The 17452-nt window shown below is 40.9% G+C and overlaps 1 protein-coding gene and 1 long non-coding RNA gene across 2 annotated transcripts; both read left to right on the forward strand.

Moving 5' to 3' along the window:
- Positions 1–426: 426 nt before the first annotated feature.
- LOC105895442 lies at positions 427–12883 on the forward strand. The gene is made up of 3 exons (XR_004165438.2): positions 427–647; positions 897–968; positions 12689–12883. It is a non-coding gene; the product is annotated as an uncharacterized LOC105895442 (long non-coding RNA).
- Positions 12884–13185: 302 nt separating this feature from the next.
- Positions 13186–15604, forward strand: LOC105894369 (GTPase IMAP family member 5-like). Its single transcript, XM_042710033.1, has 3 exons — positions 13186–13558; positions 14219–14916; positions 15563–15604. The coding sequence occupies exons 1-3, from the start codon at positions 13186–13188 to the stop codon at positions 15602–15604; spliced, it is 1113 nt and encodes a 370-aa protein (XP_042565967.1).
- The last annotated feature ends 1848 nt before the right edge of the window (positions 15605–17452 follow it).

Here is a 17452-nt window from a genome sequence, read left to right on the forward strand (position 1 = left end):
AGCTATCAGTAGTTTAATTCTCTTCACTGTTTTTCGCCCTAACCACGGTTAGCTGATGCTGATAAATACAGGACTTATAATATTTATCTTGTAGTGCTGTTGCTTTGACAATAATCCTGTTTAGTTGTAGGTTATTTCTTGAGTAAAGATAGGGTAGCATTTTGGTTATCAGGAAATATTAATCCAAAATGACCAATCCAGCAGTAGGCTAAATCAAGCATGTCTGTGGTCTGTGGTTAAAGTGCTATACCTATTTCTTTTCCTCGCAGGTGATACCCTCGGGTCCGCTTACTTTTGCATTCATTAATTGTTCTAGTTATTAATTTAAACAGAAAAGGAAAAACATGACCACTCAAATCTCCATAGTCATTAAGTAAATTATAAGGAGAAAGGTTTTATATTTTAGAATTTAAAATTAGTCCCTTTCACCTTCTTGCCTTACTGCTTGGTTTTGACGCTGAGAAACAGAAACAACTGATAAACTTATTTTCTTATTGTCAAATGTTATGTTTTAGTAGTAATGAATTACTGAAATATGAAATATGGGGCATTTTGAGTGAAAGTGTTTTTCTTACAGTTTCCACCTTCAAGACAGAAAAATCACATCCCACTGATGATGTAATTCAATAAATGTGATCATCCAAACAGTAAGTCAAGTCAGGAAAAACATTTTTCAGTTACAAATGTAGTACTAATTAACATGTAGTAATGCATGTCCTAACATACACGTTGTATGTCTTGACAGACATTTTGTTACCCAGTCAGTTGCACAGGAAGTTCTTGGTGGTCTGTTTTAACTTGGTGGTCTGTGCACTCACAAAAGACCCTCAGAGTACAAGAACTGACATTTCTTGAAGATTTATTTTCCTCAAAGGCTTCTTTCTTGTTGCTTACAGTGTCAGAGATAAATCCCTCAAGACCAAGGGAAACAGACTCTATGGAGGAACCCACTGGCAGCCCTTCAGATGGTGAGTCAATTCATGTGAAATTAGATTTTTTTCCGGAATGTTACTTTCAATTAAAAAAATAGGGATTTTGGATGGTGTACTGAAAAGTATTTGCTTTCCATTTATGCCCATGGTTGTTCAGGAGGAACTTGAATTCATTTTTGCGACAAGGGGTTGATTGCGAAACCCGATAGTCGATAGTTTTCTCCCTCTGCAGGCAGCCATTAGTGTGTCTGTGTTTTAGAAGGGAACATTGATTAAAATCTTTCATTAAAAAAATAGTGTCTAATTCCTTTAGTGTGTCTGTGTTTTTTAAAGATTAAAACCTTTCACTATAAAACACCAGAGATTGTGGTTAACATGATTTGATGAACACATCTTTCAATGTGATGATACTCGCTAACACTACTGACTACATAATTAATGTTTGCTAGCTGGGGGTTTGGCCGTGGTGTGCAGAACCCACAGCACCCACTGTTGCTCTGCCAGTGCTGTCCACAATAACCATGGTAACACTTCCAGTTCAGGCAGTCCAGTGATTCTCACTCCGGAGTCAATTACTTCTATTATAAAAGACAATATTCAACAAAAGTATTTTGTATTAATTCGAATAGTTGTAGTTCTCAAATGGTATATGGGCTAAAAACAGGGACTTGAACCCCAAAAACATATCAACAAAAACCAGGGTAATCATAACCCCAAAAACATAGAAACATACACTGAACAAAACTAAAGCTTTAAAACAAGCAAGGTACAACTCTCGACAGGTTTTGTCTATGTACCTGCCTCAGCTTTCTTGCAGCCTGTCCAGTCTGTCTCTCCCTCAACAATGAGGTGCACCTTTTAACAAGGCAGCCTATGGCGCTAATTTGACCCAATCAGTCCCAATTGGCCAGCATCCACAGGTGCAGGGGAACCCGGACCCAACCATTACGGTGGGGGAGTCCAGCCTTTCTCTCCTCGTGGACCACAGTGAGAAGGGGGAGGGAGTTCACCTTTTCACACTTCTCTACAATAATTCACTGCGGTTTACAGATGATTAGGCTTTTCAACAAACTGAGTGAAAAGGCAACACCAAATTATTAGTCGACTCAACTGCATTGGAGAGGGTCATATTATTCAAATTACTTATAGTTTTCATGGAGATGAAAATTAAACTAAAGCCTGAAATTATGAAGTTTGGTTCAGGTTGAAGACAGTTTTTTCCTAGCTTGACAATAAAGCGTTCTTCATTTTCTTTTAGGGAATATATCTTGACACAGTAGGCAATTTGACTAAAATGTACATACAAATTGGCTGAAATACCACCTTTTTCTGTTTTTTTAACAGAGTCAAACCAACCTTCAAGAGGAAGGAAATGCTCAGACTTGAGCGATGACTCAAACGATGGAGGCCGCCCAGATAGTAAGTAGGATAAGCTTGGAAACACTGGAAGGAGAAAACGTGCATAGTGACGCCTATAACGTCTGTTTACACTGGCATAATTTGGGCACACTGATATAGAATCCACACATATAGGCGTTGGATTTAGCAAATGAAGAGCATTTTGATTCCATTGGCATCAGTATGGTGTGCCTGGAAACAGGGATAGGTACGTATTTTCTTACAACCCCAAATCAGAAAAAGTTGGGACGGTATGGAAAATGCAAATAAAAAAGAAAGCAGTGATTTATATATTTGCCTTGACTTGTATTTCATTGCAGACTGTATGAACACAAAATATTTCATGTTTTGTCTGGTCAACTTCATTTGATTTGTAAATAGACATCCATTCCTGCCATTCAGGCCTGCAACACATTCCAAAAAAAGTTGCGACTGGGGCAATTTAGGGGTAGTAATGAGGTAGAATAATTAAATAATTATGTGATTTGAAACTACTGATGTCAACAGGTCATTGTAATCATGATTTGGTACAAAAGCAGCATCCAGGAAAGGCCTATTCCTAGAGCAAAGATGGGCCGAGGATGACCAGTTTGCCAACAAATGCGTCAGCAAATTCTTGAAATGTTTAAAAACAACGTTTCTCAAAGAAAGATAGGAAGGGATTTGGATATTTCACCCTCCACAGTGCATAACATAATTAAAAGAGTCAAGGAATCTGGAAGAATTTCAGTGTCTAAAGGGCAAGGGTGCAAGCCTAAGCTGAATAACCGTGATCTCCGATCCCTCAGACGGCACTGCATCAAGAACAGTCATTCATCTTTAAGCGATATAACCAAATGAGCTCAGGATTACTTTGGCAAACCTTTTGTCAAGCACTACAATACGTAGTTACATCCACAAATGCCAGTTAAAACTTAACTGTCCCAAAAGGAAGCCTTATGTTATCCGTGTCCAGAAGCGCGTCGACTTCTCTAGGCTCGGAGGCATCTGGGATGATCTATCACACAGTGGAAACGTGTATTGTAGTCAGACGAATCAGTATTTCAGGTCTTTTTGGAAGAAATGGAGACCGTGTGCTCCGGACTTTCAGAAAAGAAAAGGACCAGCCAGACTGTTACCAGCATCAAGTCCAAAAGCCAGGGTCTGTCATGGTATGGGGTTGTGTCAGTGCCCTTGGCAAAGGTAACTTACACTTCTGTGATGGCACCATTAATGCCGAAAAGTACATAGAGATTTTGGAGCAACATAAGCTTCAAGACAACATCCTTTCCAGGGACGCCCATGCATATTTCAACAAGACAATGCAAAATCACATTCTGCACACATTTCAAAGGCATGACTGAGGAAGAAGAGTGTGCGGGTGCTGGACTGGCCTACCTGCAGTCCTGACTTGAGACGCAAAATGTGACAACAAAGATCCCGTACCGTTGCACACCTTAAGACTTGTTTGCAGGAGGAAAGGGTCAAAGTTACACCTGAAACGCTTCATCACTTGGTGACTTCAGTCCCTAAACATATTTAGAATGGCAACATTACAAAGTGATAAATGCTTTACTGTCCCAACTTTTTTTGAAACATGTTGCAAGAATCGAAATTGAATTAAGTGTTTATTTTGGAAAAACAATACAATTCAGGAGGTAAAACATCAAATAATGTGCTGTTGTATTGTTTTATATGTAAAACAGGTCAAAGAGAATTTACAAATCACTGTTTTCAGTTTTAATTTTAATTTAACATACCATCCCAACCTTTGGTGAATGCCTGTTATTTGCACAGCCTTTTAACTTGGTGGTGGTCTGTGCACTCACAAAAGACCCTCAGAGTACAAGAACTAACATTTCCTGAAAAAGTTTTTCCTGAAAGACTTCTTTCTTGTTGCTTACAGTGTCAGAGATAAATCCCTCAAGATCAAGGGAAAGCACAGACTCTATGGAGGAACCCACTGGCAGACCTTCAGATGGTGAGTCAATTCATGTGAAATTATTGATATTTTTAGAATGTAACTTCAATCTAAAAATGTGTAAATTTGGTTGGTATACTGAATGACTAATATTTTTTGAAATAATTATATACTTATAATTAAAACTGTTGCCTACCTAATGGTGTAAAAAATATTTTTGGCAAATAATTAAACTTTCCATTCATGCCCATTAGGGGTGCAAAAAATAACCGATACGTATCGATATCCGTTTTTAGCGTGTAAGATACGACTACATCGATCCGTGAAGTCCCGTATCGGTATTAAAATGACATGAACCGGTCTTTGCCCGATTTAAAAGTTATGAATCGGTTCACGAGCGTTTGTCTCTCCGTTTTTTTGCTACGCAAAACACAAAACACTCATTTCATCTCAGTCAGAACATTGGGCCTCATTCTCGAACGCAGTTAAGAAGAATTTAAGAGGGAATTTCTTCTGAATTGGATTTAGGAAAACATTTGGCATTCATGAAAGTTTTATCATCCGGGATTTGTTCTGAACTTCAGAAGACTTTCCGAACTCGAAATAGCAGTCGTAACTCGGCCAGAGTTTTTATCAAATGCGATTCCTTAAAAAACCACAAGATGACCCCGTGGGCCATCTTGTGGTTTTTTGAGGAATCGCATTTAAGAACTCTCCGTGTTAGAAGTGTTAATGAATTTGTGAGAAATTGTTGGTGATTGCGTCAACTCTACAGACATCCTCGGATTAAAATAATTATAATAATAATAAATACGAGAATATTTGTATCATTAACAATTACATTTCACATGTATAGTCATGATTCTACGATGATCTACAGATGTAATTAAATAAATAAAAGGACTACACCAGAATGCTGCGCTCGTCTAGTGAGCGTCGTTTGGCACTGCCGTCTGTGCAAGTACGGCAATCCAGACTATTTTCATTTGTAGTTCCACGTTGGTGGAACGAACTGCCTAGCACTACCAGAGCAGGGGCGTCCCTCTCTACATTTAAGAAGCTTTTGAAGACCCAACTCTTCAGAGAGCACCTCCCTTCCTAACTGGCACTTCGACTAGTGCCTAACTTGCACTTACAGCAGTTACATTCCTGCACTTCTTTTTAATTTTCTATTTCGTTTTTCTATTTCTTATGTAAAGTAGTATTTATTGTTACACTAGGTCTCCATTGCTCGTAGCTTGACTGTTATCTCCCTTGTACGTCGCTTTGGACAAAGGTGTCTGCTAAATGACTAAATGTAAATGTACACGAATACTGCAAATGTAAGTGAATAAATAAATAAGCACTAAACTCAATCGCGTTAAAATAGCCATAGTGGAATATAATGGACACATCTATCCTGCAACAGTACCTCCACCTCCACCTCTACACAGGTTATATCTGCGTTTACTTGTGCTCGCTTTCCGCTTTGACATGACTCGCTTACGAGTTGCTTTCGCGTGGACTCGGTAGATTCCGACAGCACACGTCACTCAGTTGCGTGCCCTTATAAGGAGCTGGCGGGGCGTGTATGTATGCAAATCCAGGTGCACGAGAACGCGCTTTCAATTTAAGAAAACTCTTCCGGGGAAGCACAGCTCAGAACACTTCTGCTGCGTAGGAACACATGTCCAAGCGTTCATGAATTTGTTGGAGGTCTTTTTCTTACGTTGTTTTTCCGAAGCCTGTAAGAAACATTTCAGAAGAAACTTCAGAAAATGTTCGAGAATGAGGCCCAATGACAGCCTGTCATTGGCCAATGCCCGCATAGCATAAACCAATCAGGCTGTATTCTCACAAATAACGCCAAGACCTGGAGAGAATGACAGACTACAACTCCCATTCATTTCAATGCTACGCACGCTAGTAATTTAAATGGCCAATGCTATGCCAGCTAACCTATTAATTTCAATGGCCTATGCTATGCTAGCTACTTTAGCCAAGAAGGATAAATCGTTGTTGATTGTGTGTTTCTACAGACATCCTCGGATTTAAATAATTATAATAATAATAAATAGAAGAATATTTGTATCATTAACAATTATGTTTAATATTTATAGTCATGATTCAGAGACCGAGCCATCGTGATGTCCTAACATAAATAAAAGCACTATATGAACACTGCAAATGGCAGTGAATAAATAAATAAGCACTAAACTAAATCGCGTGGATATAGACATAGTGGAATAGAATGGACACATCTACATTCTGCAACAGCACCTCCACCTCTTCCCTGGTGAAATTAGGTCTGGGTTTACCGGTGCTTTCTTTGAAATGATTTTGATCAGTCTCTGAAGTTGCTTTCGAGTTGCCTGTGGAGTGTGCACGTTGCAATAGCATGCCCTTATAAGGAGCTGGCGGGGCGTTTCTGTATGCAAGTTCAGGTGCATGAGAAAGCGCATTCAATTAAGAACACATTTCCAAGCGTTCATGAATCCAGCGGAGATCTTTTCTGAGGTTGGTAAGAAGATATTTAATAAGACACTTAAGAAAATGTTCGAGAATGAGGTCCATTGTTTCCTCACAACTCAGTGTTTTCAATTATTGAACTGCATCGAATCGCATCGAATCGAATCGAATCGAATCGTACTGAATCGTTTTTATCAACATGCATCTTTTCTTGTATCGTATCGTGCCCATGTATCGAGATATGAATCGGATCGTCTTTGTCATGAGAGATTTACACCCCTAATGCCCATGGTTGTTCAGGAGGAACTTGAGTAAAGTTTGCGACAGGGGAACATTGCGAAACCCGAGTTTCATTGATTGTTTTTTCACTCTGCAGGGAGGGAAGGGAACATCAATTAAAATCTTTCATTAAAAACACCAGAGACTGGTTAACACGTTTGTATAACGTTTGTTCATTTTCTTTTAGGGAATATATCTCAAAATTGGCTGAAATACCACCTTTTCTGTTTTTTAACAGAGTCAAACCAAACTTCAAGAGGAAGGAAAAGCTCAGACGTAAGCGATGACTCAAACGATGGAGGCCGTCCAACTAGTAAGTAGGATAAGCTTGGAAACACTGGAAGGGGAAGACGTACATAGTGACGCCTAACGTCTGTTTTCACTGTCGTAATTTGAGCACACAGATATAGAATCTACACATATAGGCATTGGATTTAGCAAATAAAGAGCATTTTAATTCCATTGGCATCAGTATGGTGTGCCTGGAAACAGGGATAGGTACGTATTTTCTTACAAACCCAAATCAGAATAAGTTGGGACGGTATGGAAAATGCAAATAAAAAAGAAAGCAGTGATTCATATATTTGCCTTGACTTGTATTTCATTGCAGACTGTATGAACACAAAATATTTCATGTTTTGTCTGGTCAACTTCATTTGATTTGTAAATAGACATCCATTCCTGCCATTCAGGCCTGCAACACATTCCAAAAAAAGTTGCGACTTGGGCAATTTAGGGGTAGTAATGAGGTAGAATAATTAAATAATTATGTGATTTGAAACTACTGATGTCAACAGGTCATTGTGTTGAGCCATCTGGGGGGGTTTGCATATTTGTCACCCTTTTCACCCCCAATGAGTTTGCACCCCTGTACAGATACATTCACCAGCATCTCAGTAGAAGCCTTCAAGATCATGCTGTTGTCTACAGCTGACGTAGTGTCCCAACATGCAGTCATTCATTCAGATCCAGTGCTATGGCATTGTATAATGGATGTATTGGATAATGTGCTGACACTTATAAACCCAGTTTATTTCTGTAAACCTCAAGCATTTATATTGCTTTACAATCAGTTTTCAATGTCATACCTTTTTGCAAATCACCACGTACTGCTGTTCAACCATAGCTCCACGGCTATGCTTAGTGAAAATCTAATGTGTCAATCTAATGTATTTTTTTCTAGTGGGGATCATGATTTTCGGGAAGGACTGGTCAGAGAAAAGCCATGTGGGTAATGTTATTCTGGGCAGCTACGCATTTGGAAGTCAAGCACCTCCAAATCAGTGTATAGCTGCAGAAGGATTGGTGGTTGACAAACACCTGACTGTTGTCCTCACCCCAAATCTGATGAGTAGTCAGCTCACACAGGAAGACTTACAGCGGAGGATGAAAGAATGTGTCTCCCTATGTGGTCCAGGTCCTCAGGCATACATTTTGGTTGCACAACCTCAAGACCTCACAGATGTTGACTATACAAGAGTGGAGACGATCTTGACCTCTGTGCTTGTTCAGGCTTTGGAACGAACCCTTGTAGTGAAGTTCTTACCTGAAGATGAGGATGAATATGAAGAGGCGGTTGGTAGCAGTGTTGACGACAATGACAGCGATGCCTTGGGTTGTCTCATACAAGTCTGTGGAGGAGGGTGTTACAGATTTAACAGAAAACATGAAGAGGAGCACATGCGTGTGGAAATTCTGGAAAAGATTATCAATATAATGGGTAAGGATGAAAAACAGTTCCTTTTCTCACACATGTTTGGAGATGCATCCAGGGCTGTAGTGGTAAAATTAGAGGTGGGTAAATTATGAATTTTGTGATCAGACAGACCTCGACGCGAAGCAACGCAACACAAAGCGTCGCAACTTTGTAAGGCTGTCCTGGCTATATTCCATTATGTTATCAGTAAAAGTCATATTAAATCAATGACAGTGAATACATGTGTTTGTAGTTTATTCAATTTCAAGAAAACAGTAAAGAAAAGTATGTGTAGGCCTCACAACAATGAAGGGGGTGGAGGAAGAGACAAAAGAAAGGACCTCTATAGAACCTAAAAAAAAATTTAAGGTCTCTGGAAACAGGCCCTGGTTGTTACAGCTGAAAAGTATAAGATAAAAAGAAACCATGCTGCAATGAAACACTTCCCCTGTTCTTTAACCATTGGAGAAACCTCCAATGTCAACACAACACAACAACACAATTGCTATATTAAGACGTACGGGCAGGGGAGGCTGTGCCTCATCTCATATTGCGCAATCCCTCACAAACTGGGTTGAGCGCATGCGTAGAACCTTCTTAGTAGTGCTGATCTGACATTAACAAAAAAATCACGGAGGGGAGGCAAACAGTACCTCTGCCTCACCGGTCGGGTTTATGCTTGTTCTGCTGTTTCTCTTCTGCTACATTTATATTTGACCTTGACCGCGAAAATGGAAGATTCTATAGCTAAGCTAAAACATTTCACTTAGCAATTCACTTAGCTATGTCTAACTGGTTTGCAAAGAATCTGTCTACAATTTTCAATGAATTAGCCTAATCTACAGCTATATGCGTGAGGATAATTACTCATGCATCTTCAAATGCTGAAATAATTGATGTTTTATTAGGCCTATTTAGATGGCACCGGGAAGGCTGGCTTGTTACCTACATCATCGTATTTGCAAGCACGTTGTTAATAGAGTTTGTCCCTGTCTTAATGCAATGTTGTCCGAACCAAAACAACGTTTAAAAACGTGAATTGATCTTCTTCAGTCTTACTTTGTACTTGAGGCCTTTTGCGGGCATCTGTGGGAGTGGGAGCACTGATGGTCTCTTCAAAAATCGCCTGATATCCATGGCTAATTAATCCATTCCGAACAGGTAGGCAGGCAGGCTAATCCACAACGTGTATGTGTTTACATACTTCCTGGATCCTGATTGGTGTCGCCGCCGCAGCCAAGGCACCGATTGGAAGGACCCACACGGTGCTTCAAACCTTGTGCAGAACACATTGAACTGGTCTGGTAGATTTGGGTCGTTAGAGGTGGGGGGGGGGGCTTCTTCTTGTAGCCTGTGGCAGATTGTAGGCCCCTCCAGACAGCTCTGATGTTCTTATCCCCGACCTGTTGTTCAATTCTAGTCTTATACACCCCTTTAGCATGCTGGATGGCTTTGCTGAGGGCATATTTGGCTTTGGTGTACACGTCCTTATCTCCGCTCCTGTGGGCCGCCTCCTTCCCTCTCCTCAGTAGCCTCACCTCCTTGTTGAACCACGGTTTATTATTACTATAAATGACAATGGATTGTCTGGAGATGCAGAGTTCCTCACAGAAGTAGACGTAGGATGAGCATGTGTCTGCATACTCATCAATGTCATTGCATGCCAGCTTAATAGCTGCCCAGTCTGTAATGTCAAAACAGGCTTGTAGTGATTCAGTTGCATCAGGTGTTCGTTTCTGGACAGACCTCTTGATCGGTTTTTGTTTCTTGAGTAGGGACTGGTATGTGGGGATGAGTTTAATCACAGAATGATCGCTATTGCCTAGTGGTGCGCACGCGCGATATGCCTCTTTAATGGTAGAATAGCACTGATCAAGAGTCCGTTCTCCCCTGGTGGCGCAGCGCACCAGCTGATGGTATTTTGGAAGTTCAGATCTCAGATCAGTGTGGTTAAAGTCACCCATGACAAATAAAGTGGAGTTAGGGAACTTGTTCTCCACCTCCGTGATCTGATCTGCTAAAAGTTGCTGTGCAGTGTCAGCGTGCGCCTGAGGCTGGACGTAGACACGCGCAAGGATAATGGATGATATTTATCTAGCTGAGTAGAAGGGTTTGCAGTGTATCACCAGTAAATCCAGATCGGGGGAACATAATTCAGCGATGACTGTTAAATCGCTGCACCACTCGTTACTCCTCCGCCTTTTGTTTTCCCGGTGGCTGTCGCATCGCGGTCAGCTCTAAAGAGCTGATAGCCGGGCAGGTCCATCGCCGTGTCAGGAATATTGGAGTGGAGCCAGGTTTCCGTAAAGCAGAAAGCAGCAATATGCGAATAGCCCTTGTCCGCCCTCAGCCGAAGTTGGAGCTCATCCAGCTTGTTGCTGAGTGATCTCACGTTAGCCAGTACTAATCCAGGTAAAGGTGCACGGAAACCTTTCTTCTCCAAGCGGAGTCTGCAGCCGGCTCGCTTGCCCCTCGCTCTGCTGCGGGGGAGTAGCCTCCATGGGCGACCTCTCGTGTGTTTGTTTTGGGCTACGATCCGTAGAGTTTGTAAGGATATCCGAATGAAAACCCTGAAGATCAGGGTGGCAACTAGGGGATAAAGTTGCTCTGATGTTTTAGTAGTTCATTTCGTGTGTATGGGATTCTCATAGTGGAACCGAACACAGAACATAAAAACAAAACAGACAAACTATCTCCTGCACGAGATCTCCACGGCCGCTACACAAGCGCCATCGGACACAGCTGGATTACCTCTATGCATAGGCGGAGATCCCGGGGGGGACGGGGGGGACGTGTCCCCCCCTACCATAAAGTTGTCCCCCCCAACAATCATTGAAAACTAAAAAAAAAAAATATATTTTTTGATTCTTTTTTTTTTTATAAAAATACGACGACACAAGCGGTGTTAATTATAGACGTAAAAAAAAAAATGTTTTTAAGTGTTGAAAAATCATGTTCCCCCTATTCCTCAAAGTGGTTTGGTTCACATGCTGTTTCCAACGGGCAGGGCTACCGGCAGCTCCGTGTTTCAGTTAATCAGCCCAGTAGCCTACACGGTCAGATTGTCAGACTGTTTCCTCCTCTGTCCCCTGTCGCTGCCGCTATGATACACGATATGTAAAGAGATTTACCTCATTCTCGAACGCAGTAAGAACATGTAAAGAAGACGTTTTTTTTTCTAAACTCCATTTACGAAGTTCCAATCGATATGCACAAGTATACATAAGCTTATTCATGGATTGGCATGACAACGTGAACGTTTGCCGATAACACACGCATGCCGGTAATTAACACAGTTAAGATAGCTAGCTAAGTCTAGGACAATGTCCTGTCAGGGCAGGTTCATGCTAGTTAATAAATGTAGGTCTACATCTCAGTGCCTCTCCAGATTTGTTAAATTATTTGAAGTTAAATTAATGTCATCTTTTTCTTTGGTCCATGAACTATGTTGATATAGTAATATGGACTGACAGTGGCGTAGGAGGTAGAGAAATCGTATTGTAATCGAAAGGTTGCCAGTTTGATTCCCTGTTGTGCTGTTTTATAACTTATTTTGAGCATCAAGTTCTCTTGAACTTTGGACATTATTTGTCTGTGAATAGATATTTCGTGTTAGTACATTTAATGCTGTTTAGATCATTCTAAAATGACTTCGAATCTCTGTTTGTAAATGTGATAAGAGAATTCGGTATTTAGCAGTTTATGCTAGCTCTCGTGAAAGCAATTTTTTCATGTCCCCCCCCCGGAATTACACTCTGAAATTTGACCATGTATTGTCCCCCCCTACAATGAAATGGGATCTCCGCCCCTGCCTCTATGGTGCAGATATGGTGAATAGAGTACCAAATATGTACACTGTTTGCAAAGCATTCTGCAGTTTACTTCATCAGACTACAGATTACATGATGACAAATGTTGACATTTGCAGTAAAATAGCTGAATGTGAAATCCAGAGTAAAACCATGAAGAAAATGGCAGCCAGGTTGAAGAATATTTGTGTTTACAACTTTTTCTTTTCTTTCCGTGCCATCTCAGCATCTTTGCCACTGATGAATTTGATGCTGTTTGGGAGGAAAGGAATCCAAAGGACATCCATCGGCAACATCATACTTTCACAGTCTCACTCAAAGCAGAATATCAGTTCAGACTTTTCGAAGAGGCAAGCTGAAGTATGTGGATATGCAGTCACTCTGGTTGAAGCGCCAAGTCTTGCCACAACGCCTCTCTCACTTAAAGAGGTACTAGAGAAGTGCCATTGTTCCATCTCCCAGTGTGCACCTGGGATCAATTCTTTCCTGCTCGCTTTGCCTGGGGGTCACTTTACTGATGAAGACAAAGAGGAGTTACAGAGGATTCAATCCATGTTTGGTCCTCGTGTGAATGACTATATTATGATACTTTACACAAGTGTGTCATGTCCCAAAGGCCAACCTGTACAGGATAGTCTGCAAGTGAACACAAATCTAGAGCAGCAATGTGATAAAGGTTGCTTTGTGCTTAGCCAGGAGGGAGGCCATGAGGAGATATCAGAAATGCTCAAGAAGATTAAGGGCAAATCAGACGAATGTTTCACCGCTGATATGTTTGTGGAAGCTCAAATAGAGGAGAGAGGCAGGCTCCAGACAGAGTTGGAGAAGAAAAAAAAGAAAATTGAGGAAATGAAAAGGGACTTGACTAAAGAAAGAAAAAAAGAAACAGAAAGACAGCAGAAAGATGATGAGGAGAGCCAGAGGAATTTCAGAGAGTTTCAGGAAGAATTTGAAAGAGGAAAGGAAGAGGAAAAAGAAAGGAGAAAGAAAGAGGATGAAGACAGAGAGGAAGAGCACGAGAACAAGTTAAAGGAAATTGAAGAACAGAATCAAAAGAAAATTGAGGAGATGATGAAGCAGCTCAACAGCTCACCAGGTAAGACATATTTTGCTTTCTTATTTTCCTCTGCAATGTAGTGGTCCATAGCTGCAGCTACATCCAGAGACATATCTAAATCCAGACACATAACTACATCCATAATATTGCATTTAAAAATATTGACTTCACCTTTTCTTATGTAATAATTTGCACACATTAATTATGGAAGGGAGGTGTGAAAAAACAAAAGGTTATTGTTACAAAAAGTGTATCAAGCAGCATACGTATATGTTACATATTGTAGGCATGTTACATTCTTTCCTCTTAGTCCTTGAAAGCACTTGAATGTGTTGATCTATGGGATATCATTTCCACTTTTTATATTTGAACTCTACTGAAGTCCTTCTAGATTAATTGATTATCAAAAATGTTTTCATGTACACCACACATAGAGTAAAGACGTTTTAAAAACACAGATATTCAGGATGTGGCCCATACAGCACAGTTTCTAGGGGTATTGAAGGTTTAGGTAGAGATTTCTACCCAGAGACAACATGCCAGTGTTGCATAGTAATCTGTCATAGCTGTCTTAGAGCTAGCTCAAGGCTAATCTATTAATAACAGCTCACTCATTGATTACTTACAGTACATTTTCATGAAGGTTATTAATGGACAATGGAAATGGTGTTATAATCTCTCATTAATTTCATTTTGTAGTCATTCAGAATCCAGACAGCACCCCAGATTGTGTCCGGATCGTGCTGATTGGGAAGACAGGAGTTGGGAAGAGTGCAACAGGAAACACCATCCTGGGGAAAGATGCTTTTAAATCTGTACCTTCGGGTGAATCAGTGACGACCTGTTGTCAGAAAGACACAGCACAAGTAAATGGCCGATCTGTTGCTGTTGTAGACACACCAGGGCTGTTTGATACAGGTGCCTCAAATGTAGATGTCATGAAAGAGATTCTGAAGTGTTTCAGCTTGCTGGCCCCTGGACCCCATGTGTTCTTGCTGCTTCAGGCAATTGGTACCAGGATGACACCAGAGGAAAAGGAGACGTTGAAACTCATCAAAGATACCTTTGGGACTGGAGCTGAAAAGTTTACCATTATCCTTTTCACAGAAGGGGATGGTCTAGGTCATCGTTCAGTTGAACAGTACATCGAAAATGATGATCCTGCAATTAAACATCTAATCTCTGACTGTGAAGGACGGTATCATGTGTTCAATAACATTGATAAAGGAAATCGCAAACAGGTGACTGAGCTGATGGAAAAAATTGACAGGATGGTGAAGAAGAATGGTGGGGGTTGTTACACCAACAAGATGTTCCAAATGGTAGAAGCTGCAATTAAAGAGAACTTTGAGAACATGATGAAAGAGAGGATGTCGGAAATTGAGAAACAGCTCCAGGCCAAATTTGATGAGGAAATAAGAACAATGATGGACGAAAAGACAAGGGAAATACAGAGGGATAGAGAAGAGAGAGAGAAGATGCTGAGAGAAAAAGAGGAGTACTACTTCAAGAGACTTCAAATAAGAGACGAGAGGGAGAGGAGGGAAAGGGAAGAGAGAGAAGCAGAGGATAAAATGAGGAGAAAGAAAGAGGAGACCCAGAGACAGTCATGGACTAGAACCTTAGAGGTAGTTGAGCGAAAGCATAAGGAACAGAAAGAAGCGTGGGAGATGGAGCACAAAAAACAACTGAAAGAAGAGAAAGAGAGAGCAGCAAAAGAACTCAAGGAATGGCTAGAGAGGCAAATAAAAGAGAGATCTGAATTTGAGAGAAGACAAGAAGAAGAAAGACGAAGAAGGGATAAAGAAGAGCGGTCTAGGAAGAAGAAAGAGGAACTGGAGAGACAGAAGCTAGAGGCTAGAGTGAAAGAGGCTGAAAAGCTGACTAAGGAGATACTCATGGAGAGAATTAAAGAGTTGAAGGAGTGGGAAGATGAACGAAGGAAAGAAAAACAAAATGAGCGAAAGGAGAGAGAGGAATGGGACAAGTTGCTAAAGAAAATGAAAGAAGACTTTGAAACTGAGATGGAAATCGCAATAAAAGCAAGGGACTCTAAAGAAGAAGTGCGAAGAGAACAAGAAATGACAGAAAGAGAGAGAATGGAGAACAAACATGCAGGAAAGATAGAAGAGATGAAGCATGCTTGGGAAGAGCAGGAAAGGGAATGGACTAAAGCAAGATGGGAAGAAACAGAAAGAAGGCGGAGAGAGGATGAAGAGAACTGGAGGAAGATCAGAGAGCTTCAGGAAGAATTTGAAAGAGAAAAGGACGAGGAAAAGAAACAGAGAAAGAAAGAGGATGAAGAGAGAGAGAAGCTGCTGAGAGAAAAAGAGGAGTACATCAAGAAAGAACGTCAAAGAAGAGACGAGAGGGAGAGGAGGGAAAGGGAAGAGAGAGAAGCAGAGGATAAAAGGAGGAGAGATAAAGAAGAGACCCAGACACAGTCATGGACTAGAACCTTAGAGGAAGTTGAGCGACAGCATAAGGAACAGAAAGAAGTATGGGAGATGGAGCACAAAAAACAACTGAAAGAAGAGAAAGAGAGAGCAGCAAAAGAACTCAAGGAATGGCTAGAGAGGCAAATAAAAGAGAGATCTGAATTTGAGAGAAGACAAGAAGAAGAAAGACGAAGAAGGGATAAAGAAGAGCGGTCTAGGAAGAAGAAAGAGGAACTGGAGAGACAGAAGCTAGAGGCTAGAGTGAAAGAGGCTGAAAAGCTGACTAAGGAGATACTCATGGAGAGAATTAAAGAGTTGAAGGAGTGGGAAGATGAACGAAGGAAAGAAAAACAAAATGAGCGAAAGGAGAGAGAGGAATGGGACAAGTTGCTAAAGAAAATGAAAGAAGACTTTGAAACTGAGATGGAAATCGCAATAAAAGCAAGGGACTCTAAAGAAGAAGTGCGAAGAGAACAAGAAATGACAGAAAGAGAGAGAATGGAGAACAAACATGCAGGAAAGATAGAAGAGATGAAGCATGCTTGGGAAGAGCAGGAAAGGGAATGGACTAAAGCAAGATGGGAAGAAACAGAAAGAAGGCGGAGAGAGGATGAAGAGAACTGGAGGAAGATCAGAGAGCTTCAGGAAGAATTTGAAAGAGAAAAGGACGAGGAAAAGAAACAGAGAAAGAAAGAGGATGAAGAGAGAGAGAAGCTGCTGAGAGAAAAAGAGGAGTACATCAAGAAAGAACGTCAAAGAAGAGACGAGAGGGAGAGGAGGGAAAGGGAAGAGAGAGAAGCAGAGGATAAAAGGAGGAGAGATAAAGAAGAGACCCAGACACAGTCATGGACTAGAACCTTAGAGGAAGTTGAGCGACAGCATAAGGAACAGAAAGAAGTATGGGAGATGGAGCACAAAAAAGAACTGAAAGAAGAGAAAGAGAGAGCAGCAAAAGAACACGAGGAATGGATTGAGAAGCAAAGAGACGAGAGATCTGAATTTGAGAGAAGAGAAGAAGCAGAGGGAAGGGGAAAGGATGAAGAAGAGTGGTCTAGGAAGAAGAAAGAGGAACTGGAGAGACAGGAGTTAGAGGCTAGAGTGAAGGACGCTGAAACGCTGACTGAGGAGATTCGTGAGGAGAGAATTAAAGAGTTGAGGGAGTGGGAAGATGAACGAATGAAAGAAAAACAAAATGAGCAAAATGAGAGAGAGGAGTGGGAAAGGTTGCAAAAGAAAATGAAAGAAGATTTTGAAACTGAGAAGGAAATCGTGATAAAAGAAAGGGACTCTAAACAAGAAGTGCGAAGAGAACAAGAAAGGAAAGAAAAAGAGAGAATTGAGAAAGAACATGCAGAACAGATAAAAGAGATGGAGCATGCTTGGGAAGAGCAGGAAAGGGAATGGACTAAAGCAAGAGAAGGAGAAACAGAAAGAAGGAGGAGAGAGGATGAGGAGAACAAGAGGAAGATCAGAGAGCTTCAGGAAGAATTTGAAA

This window comes from Clupea harengus, chromosome 16 (genome assembly GCF_900700415.2).
Source record: "Clupea harengus chromosome 16, Ch_v2.0.2, whole genome shotgun sequence".
NCBI lineage: Eukaryota > Metazoa > Chordata > Actinopteri > Clupeiformes > Clupeidae > Clupea > Clupea harengus.